Source organism: Ochotona curzoniae, unplaced genomic scaffold (assembly GCF_017591425.1).
Source record: "Ochotona curzoniae isolate NIBS_2020 unplaced genomic scaffold, NIBS_Ocur_1.0 contig_1, whole genome shotgun sequence".
Classification (NCBI taxonomy): Eukaryota; Metazoa; Chordata; class Mammalia; order Lagomorpha; family Ochotonidae; genus Ochotona; species Ochotona curzoniae.
In genome coordinates, this window is record NW_024464918.1 from 39,562,196 (window position 1) to 39,579,372 (window position 17,177).

The following is a 17,177-nucleotide window of genomic DNA, read 5'->3' on the forward strand; positions in this document are numbered from 1 at the left end:
AACCTCCCCTTGGAAGCCTTACTGTGTACCCCATGCCTGGGTCTGCCCCCTAGGCTATGGTTTCCCTGTGGGTACTGGTTCCATCCCCATCACTGTTTACTTCCACCCTCCCCCACTGATAGCTCTCAGTTGAACAGGCTGAGATGGATGGAATGCCAGAACAGAACCCCGATGTCACACACCAAGGTGACCTCACACAAGGACACCAACAATGGGCCCCGCCAATAGTTCAACTGCTAAAGGGACCAGATACAGAATGGCTCGGTCATGGGGGAGAACACAGGTAGAGGGCCCGCTCAGGCTTCACATCCCACCCCAGATGCCCCTTGCAGCTCATGGAGAACAGGGGACAACCCAAGGAGCAGCTGGAGCCCCAGGGGAGGCCTTGCCCTGGCCATCTGTGGGCGGGACAGTGAGGGCACTCTGGAAGCACTGGGACTGACCCAGGCCCTGAGTGTACCATCGGTGACATGGGCCTACACATCACAGAATGCTACGGTAAAAGGGAATTTTTCTGTGCATGTAAGTAACATCAAAAATCATCCCTCTTTCATATCCTTTACACAAAGCCACAAATACCTATGCAATTGGCAAGCCACTGCGTGCCTTATTTCCCTATCTGTGTAATGGGCAGAATCTTGAGCCCACGGTGTCAGGTGTGCTGCGTGAGGCTCAAAGGAACAGATGCGTGACAGGTGCACGGCACACTGCCTGGCCACAGCCATCCCAAGAGTCCCCTGTGGAAACGACACACTGCAAACTCAGACTGACGGAGCCACCTCCCTGGGGCCAGCGTAAACCTTGGGATTTAGGACAGGTTTAAAGGAAGGGTTAAGAATATCACACCACGGTTCGCATTGTGACAAAGGGGGTTAAGCCACTACTTGCAATGCTGACATCCTGTACTGGAGCGCAGATCTGAGTCCTGGCTGCTCTGCTTCAGACCTGGGTCCCTGCTAATAAACCTGGGAAAGCAACAGAAGACGGCCTGCGTGCTTGGGTCCCTGCCACCCATAGGAGGGAACTGAATGAAACTCCTGGCTTCTGGCTTTGGTCTGGCCCAGCCTGGATGCTGTGGTCATTTGTGCAGTGAACCAGTAAATGGAAGTGCTCTATCTGCCTGTCAAATAAAAAAAAAAACATAAAAAATTTAAAAAAAATATATAGAATGTGGTACTGTGAAACCAAATTAAGAGCCTGGTGTGGGTGTATCCACACAACACTGCCACCCTTTGGGCCCAGTTCTCCCCTGCCATGGAGTTGCATGCAGAGGCACGGGCCCGGGCAGGCCAGGTTGAACACCTCGGTACATACCGACAGAAGTGGTGGAAAGGCTGGCTGGTCTGGGCCTGAAGCTCCAGCCTGGGCTCTGGCTGTCAGCTCACGTCCCACTGTCTGCTCACATCTGGCTTCTTGAGGCAGCACGGGGAAGTTTCCAGTGGCAAGCAGTGCTGGCAGCTGCAGCCCCGGCTCAGCTGAAATCAACCTGCAGGCTGGTTTTCTAGGAAAATCTCCGGGGCAGAACTGGGCCAGAGATTTCACACTGGGGTTTTCCCCGTGCTGAGGGTTCCACAAATGAGACGGGCAGCCACCAGGAGCACCACTGCCGGCACGACATCCAGGCGGGAGTCGGAGCTACCTTCAGGGAGCCTGTGACACAGACGGCCAAGCGGCCACCCCACGCATCCTTCAAGCAATGCTGGGAAATGTAAATGAGCCCCGTGTCCTGGCTGTGAGCTTCCTTCATGGGTGTGCAAACTCAGATTGGGTAACTGGTCTATCCAGTGTCACACAACAATATGGGAGAGAGTTGGGCATGGAATTCACACACACTTTGTTGGAGGCCGGCAGTAACCTTCTCCCTATACCATTAGCCCCTCTGCTGGCCCCACAGAGCTGTTTCTGAAATAGCATCAACCCAATTTACCTCTGCCTTCCAGCCTTCTCCTGGCTCTGCTTTAATAAAACCAGCAAAACAACACGGGTTTGCATCAAATGCGCCCATGCTAACCAATCTTTCCCGCTTCCGTGGGACAGCCCCTTTACACAGACCAGCAATGCCAGGCTGCAGCAGGCCCTGTCTGGACTCCTCCCTCCAAAAGGCCCTGTCGACCCAGATTCGATGGTACTGTGCACAAGAGCCGGAGCCAGGGTCTGCATGCCCATACAACAACTGGCTAGATGGGCCTGGGAAGAATAGCCCCAAAGTTTGGAAGGAGGATGGTCACAGGTCCTTGCTACAGCAGAAAACTAAAGCCAGGAGTTGATTTGCTTAGGGTCAGAGTCTTGGGGAGAGTTCCTCTGGGGGGCTTGCCCAGCCGTGAAGCAAGACCATGCTACAAGGAACCGGCAATTAAGCCTCAAACCAGTGAAGGTGGATGTGGCCCAAATGTTGAATTGGACAGAGCTGGGCTCTAATCCTGACTGCACCATTTCCTCACCAGGGGTCCTGCATAGCACGCTACTTTGCAAGCTCAGTGTTTCATCTGTTAACGGGGTGGGGAGGTTACTGACCACATCCCCGGCTGTCTCCCTTGGGTTACTGCAAAGCACCGACAGGTCTGTAAGATGCCTGGCATGGTGGTGGCCCTTAGCCTCTTCCATGAAGCCAGAGTGAGTTCCCCAGGCCCAAAGTCAACCCAAACCATGAGGCAGCATCAAGCGCAATGACCATGAACATGTTTATTTATCTAAATGGGAGGCAGAGACAGAAAGGAGATCTACCTGCGGATTCACTTCCCCGCTTCCTGTGCGAGACCACATTTGGTCCTAGAAGGCAAGAACCCTGGGCCTGTCCCTTGCTGGGAAGACGAAGCGGCTCCCTTTGAGGAATCTGAGCACTGCCCGGCCAGCCTACTCGGTGCTCACCCCTCTGAAGAAACATCGGATTTATAAAATACAAACATGGCACGGTCACTGAGCATATGAGGGCGCCTAGGAGGAACTCAGCACTCCCTCACCAGCCTCAGGAGGTTGCCCTCTGCACCGCGGAGGGAGGCCAGGTCCAGGACAGACCCGTGGGCTCCAGCACAGCCCAGGGCTGGACTCTGCCTGTGTTGAGCTGCTGTCCCCAGGGATGCTCCTCTGAGCACAGGCGTCCCCTGACTCCTCTCCCCACGGAAAAACACCTTTCAAAATGCAGATCCAGCCCCATGCAGGCATCCCTTGTGGTCCATGGGGGACTCCTTTCAGGATCTTGCAGATACTCAAGTTCATGGATGTTAAACAGCACAGTGTTTGCACAGACCTGTGCTCGTCCTCATGCATACCTTAAGTTGTCTTTAGATGATTCTCTTGCCAGACAGGACAGAAATGCTGTGTGCACGGCTGCTATACCGCAGTGGTTTCGGAATAGTAACCAGGGAAAAAGCCTGCATCTGTTCAGTAAAGATGCAATTTTTTTTTCAAAAGGATATATTTGAAAGGCAGTTATAGAGGGAGAATCTTCCATCTGCTAACTCACTCTCTAAATGGCCACAAAAGCCAGGGCTGGGCTAGGCAGAAGTCGGAAACTCTATGCTGCTCTCCCACACGTGTGGCAGGAGCCCAGGTCCTTGGGCCACCTTCCACTGCCTCTCAGGTTCATCAGCATGGAGCTGCCTGGAAGTTAGAGCAGCCAGGACTTTAACAGGTGCTCTGCTATGCATCAGAAGTGCCAGTTGAACCAGCTTTGCCACCTCCTCAGCCCCTACATGGCAATATACTTGTCTGAGTATTTCTTCATCCATGAATCCCTGGACACGGTATTGATCCACAAATGTGGAACTCGAGGATGATGGATGGTTGACTATGAGATTTATTTTTTCTACTTGCATTGCATGGCAAGTTTTTGCCATTGCATGAAAAATTTTCTGAGCAAACCATTTGCTCAGAAACCTTCACAGTCCACTGGAAGGCTATGAACTGAGCTACCAGTGGGGAACACAGAGGCTACTGTGGAGGTGCCTAAATGAGAATGCTGCTGAATATCTAACTGTATGAACAGTTCAAGGGGGCACCCTGTGCTGGCTCATTCAGAGCATGTTTCCAGACTACCTGTACCAGACCTTTCGGGGTTGCTTTTTAGAAATGCACATCCCATGGGCCCGGCATGGTGGCCTAGGGGCAGAAGTCATCGCCTTGAACGTGCTGGGATCCCATATGGGCACCGGTTCTAATCCCGACATTCCCACTTCCCATCCGACTCCCCAAGTGACTGCAACAGCTGGAGCTGAGCCAATCCGAAGCCAGGAGCTTCTGCCAGGTCTCCCACATGGGTGCAGACTACCAAGGCTTTGGGCTATCCTCGACTGCTTTCCCAGGCCACAGGCAGGGAGCTGGATGGGAAATGGAGTAGCTGGGACACAAACTGGCACCCATATGGGATCCCAGCAATTGCGAGGTGAGGATTTAGCCAGTGAGCCATAGTGCTGGGCTGGGTGAATGCTATCTTGACCTACTGCCTACAGCCGAAGGGATGCAGGCACAGGGCGGTAATGTGATTGGCTCCACTCATCCAGTAACAGACAAAGCAGGTCCACCCCTGTCACAGGGCACCCGGGTCTAACTTTTGAAATGTCTACCTCGGGGCTCTTCTTCTCTAACTGGAGCTGCTGAAGATTCCCTAAGGTGACTGATGGAACACACAGATCTCTGATTCAAAATGGAGCCAAACACACAGCAATCCAACTGCAGTGAATTCCCACCAAAATGTTTTAAGGCAACTATGTGCATACTTCTACGCATGATCAATGACCAAGCCCACAATTTACAAGTGACGATGACTACAAATGACCAAGGAGATCTGTGCAACAACCAGTGAGGGGGAAAAGCGAGCTTGTGTTGCAGACTGAGGGATGGGTGTCACTAACGCCACCCAGAGCTGCTGCCTTCATTCGCAACAAAGGCAGGTGGAGGCTGGGGAAAATGAACACGTAACCTTCTCCCTTCCCCTCTGAAGTCCCAGCCTGGTCTCAGACTAGCTGTCCCCTCTGGGTATTGGGCTCAGTGCTGAAGACACTGCGCAGGATATACACAGCTATCACAGGGCCTGGGCTCCAGTCTCCCGGTTCCACCCCTGACTTGCAGCTCTCTGCCAGTGTGCATCTTGAGAGATAGCAGGTGACGGCTCAAGTACCTGGGTCCCTGCCTGCCCCGGGAAAGTCCTACATTGAGGCTCCTGGCTTCGGCCTGGTCCAGCCCCAGTTATCCGGGGAGTGAATCAGCAAATGGAAGATCTCCCTCTCAGCCTCTGAATCAAATGAAAAAGAACCAGAGATTATAAAAAGAGAATGGGTAAGTGAGAAGAGACCACATCTGGTCTTGGCAACGAATGGGCTGCCCAGGGGTCCGACCCAAGCCCTGTACTCACAGCCCAGCCCAGCTACAGGCACGCACTGTCAACATAAGATGACCTCTCTGAGGACAAGACCGCCTGTCACCCCAGCCTCTCTTCCCCGGCCCTGGGCCAGACAATAAGCCCACCTCTGTGGAACTGACTGGAAGCCGAGGATGGCCTGAAGCCACAGCTGCTGATTCACACCTTGGCTGCAGAGGAGGAAATGCTGACGCCATCATGTGGGTTCTGGCTTCCTGGGCCGGCTCAGTGGGCGGGGTCCGAGTAATGCTGAATTAAGCAGGACTGAAGACTCCATCCTTAGGAAAATTCAGCCACCTGATTCATAGCCAATGATACACAGAAGGAAAACTGCTCTACTTTTCTGAGCCTCCATCTTCACATCTGTGAAATGGGCCAATAACCGTACTCTCTGAGGCGCAGCCCCTCCTAAGCTTCCTGGCCCTACTCCCTTCTTCTAGTTCCTCCCATTACTTTGCAACCTTAGTAGCAGTATCCTGCGTGATAGCCAGCCACAGTCAGGTGATCTGAATGAGCCAATCAGATTCTTTTTCCCTGGAAGTGTTGGAAAGCCCTGAAAACAGATGCAGCAGCTGTCTGCCCCGGGGATAGCCCTGGCAGACTATACTCTCTCCCAGACCAACTGCTGGGTTTCCCCTGATGCTCCCAGTCCCACTAGCTAGTACATTTCCCTTGCCTGACACCACATCTGTCTCTGTCACTTGCAATGCAAGAATCCTGATATGCCTGAGGTTGCAGAGCTGCTGTGCTGCTTCAGCAACGTGAGGACGCAGATGCACAAAGACCCCCAGCTGCAGAAGCAGCCCTCACGTGAAGAAGGCTACTCCAAATTAGTGATAAAAAGCATGATCCATTTTTATGAAGTCTTGTGACAGCATGCCGTCAGCTACCTAACCCACATGCCTTCCAAAGCCCGTGGAGATCACCCCACCTTGCCCCTCCGCTGCCCACAGCCCCCCTGTGCAGGTGCTGTAGGACCTCAGTGTGCCCTGTCCCCTCCAGGGCCCTCCTTCATCCCTTTATCTCCACCTCCACCCCTCTACCCGCTAACCCCCTGCACGGAGAAGCACCAGAATACCAGTACATCCCAGACTCTGCTGACTTCCATTCTGGCCACCTCTATTCTGAGCCCTGGCTCCTGCCCACCCGGACTTGACCGGAGCAAGGCATTCCTGCAGGTGGCATTCATGCCTTCTGACCTTCTGGGATTCCAGGTTCTCTGGGTCCCTACAACTCAAATCTCTCCTACCCCATCAAATTCTTCCCCGCTTACCATGCTAACATTCCCACCCACGACTGTCTTTCCCAGTCTGCACCCAAAACTCCTGTACCCTGTCCACCTGGCAGCTTCTTCCTTGTGCCTTGCAGCTGGCTTCAGGTCACCTCCACTGGGCAGTCTGCCCATGAACGAGTCCCCCCCAGATGCCAAGGGCACAGGCATTGGTTGCTCCTCCCTCAGTTCCAGTCTAGCCTGGAAATGACAGTGTCTTTCTTAAGACACTGACTTCCTCTAGGTCTCAATCCTGGCTTCACTTATGGCATCTGTGTGCTAAAAAGTACCTAGCTCACGGAGGTGTGTGGGTGCGTGGGACACTTCCATGCAGCGAATTCTCCAAAGACAGCATGGGCATTCTAATGTAGGATGGTTTCTGGGAGCCTCTTGCTAACTCGGGCAGCACGGCGCCAACTGCAGGATGCCCAGTGCTATTCTGATTTTAGCTACAGGATGAATAAACTATTCAGTGTAACCACGTCCCAGATACTGCAAGCTGGTGAGAAACTGAACTTGAACTCAGAGTCCTGTACTTACATTTGCTAATGTGAGCAACCCCAAAGTCTGAGATGAACCGGGGTGAGGCTGCAGCAGCAGGTGCACAAGCTCTGCATCCCCACCAGCCCCTTTTGCTTTTGCTTTAGAATTGGAACCAAGGAACCCTGCCTACAGGTGTGTACCTGAGCCAGTAAGTAAAAGGAGAATGGGACAGAGGAAGGGCCCTTATGGCAAAGTGCAGTCAGAGGCAGTGTGAGCACGTGCCACACCCAGTGCTGCCGCCTGGCCCACTGCTAGAGCCCTACTAAGCTGGTTCCTATATCACGTACAGGGGGCAATGGGTGCCAGCTCAAGTCCAGGGTCTAGATAACTCCACCATCACGGGCTCCATGACCACAGAGCCACAGCCCTGGGGACCATGGTCCGCATAATGCCTCTCTCTCTCAGGCCCCCCACCACAAAGGTTCACTGACTATCTCCAACAAGGACACCCACTCCCTGGAGAAGGCTCAGAGCCAGCGGCGAGTGGTGGAGCCCAGGGAGACTGCAGGATCCACCTCGCTGGGCTGGGCATGCATCACTTGCAGGGTTCTCCCACCAGACTGCACACCTGGTGCCGGCTCCCTTTCTTGCAGTCACTAGGACTGCCTCCTTTTCCTTGCTCCCCCCACTGGCCCCGGTCCCCCAGAGAGGGAAACGGAGTCAGCCAAAGCCACTCAGAGTAGTGCCCTGTGCCCACCCACATTTATAGCTCCAAGGAGAAAGAGCCGCACAATCTGAGTGTGACACAAAAATCCTTCTCTGGCAGCTGCCCTCTTACTGGCCGGCATGCATTGCTTTCTGGCCTGGCCACCTTCCCGGCACACCCGTGACCTCAGGGAACAGACCATGCTGGGGCTGCTGAAGGTGTCTGTGACTCCTTCCAGCTCTGTAAAGTGCCAGGGCAAGGGCCTGGGCCTGCTGGGCGGGCATGCGGCACCTTAACGACAAAAGCATCTGTTGGGCATTCCCTCCTAGGATCTTCCACTCATTTTCCACTCTTTTAGCCTCAGCCAGCAGAGCATGCCCAAAGCCCGGGGCCAGTCCCAGGGGCACAGGGGCTCCCAGGAGCCTGTAGCTTCTACCTGGCTGGGGTGGACAGTGTGGGGAGTGTATGAGAACCTAGTTGGACCGGCTGCAGCTTGGCATGGAACTTTTTTTAAAATAAGCATTTGCTGTTCTTTTTATTTTCACTAAAAACCAGCAATCTGTGTCCACTATAGAACATTTGGAAAACGGGGGGGGGGGGGGAGGAAGCACAGACAAGCAAAAAAAAGAGAGACATTTTATCAGCTGGGTTTGTGGGCTTCCAAAGCAAGTTACATGGGTGTTCTCAGACTTTGTGGCTGGTGAGCAAACAGGAACCAGCTGGGGCATGTGGTCTGGTCTGCACACGGCCACTGCCACTTCCGTGACGGGAGCCAGGATACGGTCTCGTGGTTTTGCTGATTTTCTAGCAGGTAGGCATAGCACCTTTTGCTCATCTTGCTCTGCGCTGCTGCATGGCTCGGTGCTGACGCCACCACGCTGGGAGGCTCCTAACACAGCCCTCCGTGAGCAAATCCTAATGCTGCGGGCCCCACTCAACCCTCGCATCAGCGCTGTGAGAGGAGAACTCTTATCCTCCTCCAAGCTGTAGCCTGGGGACACTGAGGCACAAGGGAAGGCAAGCAGGCAGGAAAGCCCTCTGCAGCCGGGGGTTCCGCATCTGTGGATCCAAATACAGATTGCAAATATTGGGGGGTGGAATGCTGTGTCCATAACGAACATGTGGAGACTTTTGTTCCCACTGTTTCCTAAACAACAGCGTAGAACAACTCCTTACTCTGGACTGGGCACTGCAAGTCACCTAGCAGTGACTTACAGCGCCCAGGAGAACATGCATGGGGGCTCCGTGCAAATGGCTAAGCTAGGCTGCAACAGACTGGAAAATCATGAGTGGATTTTGGTACCCTTAGCAGGTGTCGGGCGGGTGGGTGGTGGGGGAGTGGGCAAGTCCTGCAGCCAATTCTCCATGGACACCGAAGGGTGACTGGAGCTGAAGTCACACCATTGGCAGGTGACACCTACACAAAGAAAGCCTCCTGCTGGTCACACACCCACTATTTTTTCAGCCAAAAAGGAAGCAGAAGCCATTAAAAAAAAAAAAAAAGAAGAAGAATCTTACTCTAGGGACATGAAGAGGACACTGGTAGGAATGGCTCTGTCTGGCTTGCAGGGCAAGCATGACACCCAGGGTGTGAGGGCACCCCGCCTCGAAGGAGGATACAGCAGGCAGGCAAGCAGCACAGAGCCAGTTATCGTCCATGCATTTCTCATGACCACCAATCTGGCATCTTCTGTAGCCTGAGGCCACAGGCCCAGCATCCAATGGCACAGGCTAAGCGTCACTATCACTCTATGTGGCTCCAGGGACCATTCTCATTCTAGCAGCTCAGGTGGGGCATTCACCTGGGCAGCCAGCTCAGATCTCAAAGCCTTGTGTCATTAAGAGATGCAGTCGCTGGTCTTTGACTCCGGCAGCAGCAGGTAAAGGCGGGCACAAGCTGCGTGCATGGCCAAACTTTGTGCAAGTATTGTCAAAGGAAGTCATCCTGCTATTTTACTAACAAATACTGAGCTTGGGGGCCAAGTGCATGGCCCAAGGCCACACAGAACTTAAACTCGGATATGCAGGGCTCTAACACCCAAGATCTTTCCTGCCCTGGATGGTACTTTTCCCCAGAAGAGCTGCCTAGGAGGGATATAGGTAATTGGTGACCGGCAGGTACAATGCAGCTAGTTCAGGCACGGGGTCCAAGGTTGGAACCCCCGAGTGGGAGATCCCCCCCGCACAACTGAAAGGAGAGTGTGGGAGGGCCTAGCAGTGGCAGGAGAAGCTCAGCTCTCAACTCCCAAGCCTGGCAGGTGGAGGAGGGAGCCCTCGGGGCTGGCATCCTGGGGCCTGCAACCCAGCACCCGCTCTGGGCTTCCTGGAAGAGGGAATGACTAAGGGCTGGCAATACCCACGCTGGCTGGAAGAAGGGAGAGCTTGGGAAAGGGCTGGGACGGCCCCAGGCGCTCACAGAAGAGGAACAGGCAGCCCAAAAGTGTCAGTGACGCAGGAAGGTCACATGGCTCAGTTCCAGGCTGCGTGACCTCAGACACTAGCCTCTCCCTCTTTGATTCTTAAGGCTCCCTCGGGGAACATGCGAATACTAAGGTAAAAGCCTTTAGGGTTAGTAGCACTAAGGCGAAAATAAACCCTGCAAATCAGCAGCACCCAAGCCAACATATGCCAGTTTCTCCTGCACTTACACAAAGCTCAAATGCCTTTACTGCACCCGACCTGGAACAGCAAGCCTAGCCCAGCACCCACATCTTCAAACACACTCGGAGCACAGGCAGAGCCCACAGCTAGGCCAGCTCATCTACTGCAAAGCCTGCTATCCAACAGGTGGTACGTTAGTGCTTTACTGAGTGTTCTACTGTGATAGGAAATAAACAGGAGTAGGCGGTCTGCTTTGGGTCCCCTGGGAGTTGGGGAGCACCTGTACTGCCTAAGGACAGAAGGAGAACACAGGCAAGTCCCAAAGGAGGAAGCAGCGGGGTGACTGGGCTGGGACAGAGGCGAGACCTGGTGACTGGCAGAAAGGGAAAAGTTCGACAACAGCGCGTGCTGGCTAGGATGGGGCCAAGGCATCCGCAGGTGCTGCCTGGTGCTCACACACGCAAAGCTGAACAGGCACAAAGCCCAAGGTCTGGCAAGCCCATGCTGTGAACATGCATGAGGAAGTGGCTGCAAAAAAGGTCAACTGTGCCACATCCTCAAAGTCCCCTATAGGAGCCTGAATAAACAAGGGCTGCTCCTCAGAGGAACACGCACCAACTTAACCCAAAATGGAGCTACGTGCATCAAATTAGATATCTAAAGGGTGACTTTGAGAAGTCACTTTTAAGACAAGACTTATATATTTGGTAGGCAGTTACAGACACAGAAGGAAAATCAGAGAGAGAGAGCTTCCATTTGCTGATTTATTCCTGAAAAGAATGCAATGCCAGGAGACAAAAGCTCCATCTGGATCTTACATGTGGGTGGCAGGGATCCAAGCACTTGGGCCACATGTTCTGCTTTCCCAGGTGCTTTGGCAGGAAGCTGGATTTTAAGTGGAGCAGCCAGAACCCACATGGAACTCACAGGGGATGCTGGCATCACAGGTGGCAACTTGGTCTGCTGTGTCACGGATGCGCCTCCATATGGAATTCCAGGCTTTGGTTTCATCTTGGCCCTGGCTGTGCAGCCATTTGGGGAGTGAACCAATAGACTGAAGATCTCTCTGTCTCCCTCTCCCACCCTCCAATCCTCCACCTTTCCAATACATTAAAAATATAAAATAAAACAAATACAACTTTACACCATTCCAGACCACAGACTTTTTAGGGGCATATTTATGTAAAAACACTGAAAGCAGTATGGGCCTACCTACTTCTCTGTAACTATAAAGACACCAGGGACTCCCACCTTTACCAAGGTTGCCTTCATGGCATATAAAGTACAACTCAGCTAAGCAGTTAAAGAAAAACAATCATACCTCCTGAGCCTAATTTTGAAATAGCACACGGTCTGGGACTGGCACTGTGGCACAGTGGGATAGTGCACTGCACGCATTCCATAGGGATGCTGGCACAGATCTTAGTTCTGGCTGCTCCTCTTCTGATCCAGCTCCCTGCTAGTGATCAGGGAAAGCAGTGGAGTAATGGTCCAACTGCTTGGGCCCCTGTCACATGGGAGACCTAGACAGAGCTCCAGGCCCCTGGCTTTACCCTGGCCCAGCCCTGGCTGTTGTAGCCATTTGGGCAGTGAACCAGTGGATGCAAGATCATTCTCTCTCTGCCTTTCAAATAATTAAGTCTTCTTAAAAAGATCTGGAATGGGGCCCAGCGTGATAGTGCAGTGGTTAAAGTTCTCGCCCTGAATGTGCCGGGATCCCATATGGGCGCCGGTTCTAATCCCGGCGGCCCCGCTTCCCATCCAGCTCCCTGCCTGTGGCCTGGGAAAGCAGTCGAGGACGGCCCAAAGCCTTGGAACCCTGCACCCCTGTGGGAAACTTGGAAGAGGCTTCTGGCTTAGGATTGGCTCAGTTCCAGCCGTAGCGGCCACTTGGGGAGTGAATCATTGGAGGGAAGATCTTCCTCTTTGTCTCTCCTCCTCTCTGTGTATCTGCCTTTTCAATAAAAATAAATAATAAATCTTAAAAAAAAAAGAGGTGGAATGAATATGGCAAAATGTAGAACTAAGGCAAGGTAGCTGGAACAAAGATGGTTACTTTATTCATTCTACACATCTGCATACTAGAAATACGATCATGAAAAAACTGTTGTAAAGAGCTGCTGTTGAAACCACACGGAGCCTCATCCAGCGACTGGCCCAGAGACTGCAGGCATGCCGGCTTATGGCCACTGCCATCACCTTCTTGTTCCCCTTCAATTCCAGAGAGCTCAAGCCAGAGCAGCCAGCACCTCCAGGCCGCTGCCAGCCTGCCCCCCTTCCAAACCCAGTGACCTGAGCATCCCCTTCAGGGTAGGAAACGGGAAATCAATAACCCCTCCACAAATCCTCAGGGAGAGGTTCCTCCTCGCCTCACGCCCCAACACATCTTGAGCAGGGAGGGTCTCCCCAGCATGGCACACTCAGAACCCCCTGCGCATTCATTCCAAACGCCTGAGCTCTGGGGGCAGGAAAGAAACCCAGCAAACCTCCAAGTTCTCACCACCCGCCTTGGTCACGGGTGCAGGGAGTCCTAACCGAAATGATACCATGGGTATCCCCATATCAGAGGGCCTCAACAGACTTTAGGCCGTGGCTCTGCCCCACCACCTACTGATGAAGTCGCTACTCATAGGCCAATAAAGCAGGGGCCAGAGCGGTGCAATAGTTCAACTGGCTAATCCTCCACTTCCAAGTGCCGGGAAAGCAGTCAAGGATGGTCCAAAGCCTTGGGATGCTGTGTCTGTATGGGAGTCCCAGAAGAAGCTCCTGGCTTTGGATTGGCTCAGCTCTGGCCGTTGTGGCCATTTGGGGAGTGAACCAGTAGATGGAAGATCTTTCTGTCTCTTCTTCTCTCTGTGGATCTGCCTTTCCAGTAAAAATACATAAATCTTACAAAAAAAAAAAAGCTATGGGGTCAGTGCCACTATGTGGTGTAGCAAATTAAGCTTCTGTTTACCAGTATCTCATACAAACTCTGGCTCGTGTCCTGCATGTCCCAGCTGCTCCACTTCCTGTCCAGCTCCCTGTTTGTTGCCTGGGAAAGCAGCAGAGGATGGCCCAAAGCCTTAGGACCTTATATGCACGTGGGAGACCCAGAAGCCTCTTGCTTTGCACAGGCCCAGCTCTAACAGTCTGGCCATTTGGGCAGTGAATCAATGGATAAAAGATCTCTCTGTGTGTCTCTCCTTCTCTGCCACTATGCTCTTTGAAATAAAAATAAAATAAATCCTTAAAAAACAAAACAAGATACCAACCCAAGTGGCACAGGGTGGCCCAGCCCTGAGCTCCAGGTGCAACTTCCTGGGAACACTTGTAATACCTGTGATCTGCTCCGTCCCAGGAACCTAAGTGCCAAGGTCATGGCATGTGAGGAGAGCGGTGATGGTGCATTCTGGGGACCAGGACTCATCAAAACGGATGTGCACATTGTGTGTGTGTGTGTGCACATGCATGTGTGTGTGGCGTTACCCCGCCCCTACCAGGGTTTGGATGTGGCATTTCCCCTGGGGGTTCAGGTGCTGGAAGCTCTGCCCACAGCACACCAGTGTTGAGGTGGTAGGACCTTAGGTGGAGTCCAACAGTTGGGACACCCGGGGTGCTACCTTAGGTTAATGAGGTTCCAGTTAGCTCCTAAAAGAACACCGTGCCTCCAAGAATGCCACTCCCCGGGCAGCACGGTAGCTTTCGTCAGAGATCAAACTGCTAGGGTTGCCCAATCCTGGACTTTCAGCTAAAAAGCCTCTTGTTTTTGTTTTTTTTTTTTTCCCCCAAAGAAACCAGCCTCTATATTTTGTCTAGCAACAGGAAAGGGACAAGTATGTGCCAATTAATGCCTGGAGATACCTTTGGAAAGCAGGGAAGGTAGAGAGAGAAGCCTGTGGGCTGGAGACAAACAACCCCTCCCTACACTGCGTTGAACTTGAGATCCCTTAAGGGATATTAGTCATGGGGATACAGTGCAGGAAGCCAGAGCTCAGAGAGGTATACCAACCAGCCTCAGGTCACACAGCAGCCAGTAGGACTATCCTGCTTGGCTTTCTCTCCAAAATGGCGTCAGGAAGGGGCATGGCAACTGGGAGTCCAGGGCCACACCTGTTCTGGATGGCTGTCTGTCCACTCCCTCCTCTGTGTGTGTGTGTGTGTGTTGGGGGGAGGAGGGTATCTGAGGATCAGATGTAACCACAGTCAGTGTCTGTTGGCTCCAGAGCCCCTGTCCCTCACTGCTGCCACCCTCTCCCTGTGGCTGACTCAGGCCCGCTCTTCTCACTGGATGACCCAAGAAGATTGGCGAGAAGAGGAGGGCTCCCCCTGAATCACATGAATGACTAAACCCACACGCAGGAAAACAGAGTCCTGGATGCAATCTCCCTGGCGTGTGACTCCGGCTCGTTCCCCACTGCCGTGACACCAACCACAGCACGTGGCAGGCAGGCAAGCAGGCAAACGGTCGAGGAGCCCCGGCCCAGGCCAGGCGCATGGTCACTCAACTTGTACAAGTGGCCGGCCTCACCCCCATCTTACAGCTGAGTAAACTGAGGGTCGGAGAGACCCCACAGCCAGCCAAACAAGAGGCCAAGGCTGAAATCTGTGATTTCCCCTGGACGCTTGTCTCTGGGGGCTCCCAACAATGTGACTAAATGCTTAGAAAGGTACCCCTCAAAGCTACAAACCTTAGGGGGGAAAAACCCATGGGGTGGGGAAAGCTCCTAGCTTTTCCAAGGACTTTGCTCAGGGGACTCTAGGGTCTGGGAGATGGTGGAACATCATTTTGGGGGTGCAACAGACCTACCACCCACACCCCTTCTCTGCTCCTGGCTGGGACCTTACCCTGTACTTTATCTTCCTCCTTGGTCAAATGAACTTAAGAATAGCCACCTGAAATGCGTGGGGGAGGCGGGCAAGGCGGGCAGAGCGCGGCCCGGATCCACTGGGGTCTAGCCAGCTCCAGGATCTTGGGGTGGGTGGGAGTTGGGGGAGATGGCAAGGAGAGTCTTCCAGACTTCTTGCATGCTGCCATGCGGGTGCACGCAGTCTTCATACCAAAGAAGCAACTCAGCCACACACTCAACAGGCTCTGACAAGAAACCCACATTTGGCAGCATTTGCAATCGTAAGATGGGTTTGGGAGTGGAGTGAAACTTGGTTCTATTTAAAGATGCCACAGGTCCAGGAAATAGCTTCTCCCCCAGCGGGCTGGGTCTGGCGAGGGGCTGCCCCAGTCCACACAGCCCTGCTGGAGCAGCCGGGATGCAGAATTCCACAGGCTGCTGGTGGAAGGTGTGTCACAGGGCTACACGACGACCCAGCTTTTTAAAACAGGCAGGCTGAAGAGGCCAGGGCGCCGCCGAGGGGCCAGGCCACGCCCTTTTCTAGTCATTGTTCCACGCGGCTTTGTTAGGATTTTTTCCCTCCCTCTTGCTCGGTTTTCCTTCCTGGTCAACTTTCTCTCGTAGCTAAGCTGGGTCACTGAGATACCGCAGGCCCTTCTCTCCAGGAGCCAGGCCCTCCCCGGGGCTGCGGCCAGGCCCCATCATTCCAGACCCCCAGGAGCTGCCCACCCACAACACCCCTCCACCCCCAGTGCGCGTCAGGGGTGGGGTGCATCTCAGGGCCACGCGAGGGCAAGCCATGCCCCACGCCCCCAAGCAGGCTGCTCCCAGCGCCACCTTCTGCGGAGGCCACCCCTCTGCGCTTTCCCAGGCTGCTGCTGTGGGTTCCAGAAGCTGCCTCTTCCTTCTGCACCTCAGCCTTATCCATCGGTAAAACCAAGCCATTCGACCCATTTTCCAGAAATCTCTCAACCAGGTGCTCTGCACGGAGGGAGGCACCAGGAGGAAGAAAAAAAAAAACTTTCGGTACATTTTTAAAACACAACTTATTGGGAAGAGGGGGCAGGGACTGTTCTTTTTAACCCTTTTAGGTGCAGTCAACCAAACGATATATTTTCAGAGATCTCCCAAAAGGACAGGGCCCAAACTTGGCAGTCTCCCGGGGGACTCCCAGTGGCCGTGCTCTGCAGGCGATGGTTGGTGATGGTGAGGGTGGGCACAGGAGCGATAGAGAGAGGGCTGGGGGCAACCGGGCCACCACGAACCTCTCCCCTTCCCCAACCCCTTGGGGTCACTCTGGCGACTGGGCAGGGCGAGTGGAGTTGGGGGACAGCCGGAGACAGGGTGCGGGGGAGACAGCCGGGGACGGAAGGGGAAGAGGAGGGGGTGAGGAGGGGGAAGGGATGCAGTGGAGAAGCGAGGGAGAGGAGGGGGATGGGAGGGGGAGGAGTCGGGAGACCCGAGCCGTGGCGCGGCCGGGCCCGGTCGGGCCGGGGAGCAGCGGGAGGCGCAAGGAGCAGAAGTTGGCCGAGGCTGGGGGCCCGGGCCCGCACCGCCGGGGCGCGCGCGTGGGCGTGGGGCGCGCGGCACTCACATAATGCTTGTTGGGCACCCGTCGCTTCTGCACGTCCAGCACCTTCACCTCCACGATGCTGCGCCGTGGCGGCATGGCCGCTGCTGCACGGGGCCCCGGGACGCGGGACGCGGGACGGGGGACGCCGGGCGCGAGCCGTAGCCGGGGCCGAATGGTCTGAGGAGCCAGGCCAAGCACGAGCTGAAGCTGCCGCCGCCCTTCGCTCCGCGCGCCCTCCGGCCGGGCCCGGCCCGCCCCCGGCCCGCCCCCCGCGCCGCCGGCCCGCCCCCCTTAAAGGGCCCAGCGCGCGGCCCCCGCCGGCCACGTCCGGGCCCCCCGCCGCCACGCCTTTGTCTCGG

At 54.5% G+C, this 17,177-nt stretch overlaps 1 protein-coding gene across 1 annotated transcript in view; it reads right to left on the reverse strand.

The window, feature by feature from the left end:
- Window positions 1-16,972, reverse strand: part of SH3PXD2B (SH3 and PX domains 2B) — an 87,368-nt gene extending 70,396 nt beyond the window's left edge. The window contains exon 1 of the mRNA XM_040972259.1: window positions 16,840-16,972. Within this exon, the coding sequence (XP_040828193.1) occupies window positions 16,840-16,914 (75 nt within the window). The 5' untranslated portion in view covers window positions 16,915-16,972. The remainder of the gene's footprint in view (window positions 1-16,839) is intronic.
- Window positions 16,973-17,177: the final 205 nt, after the last annotated feature.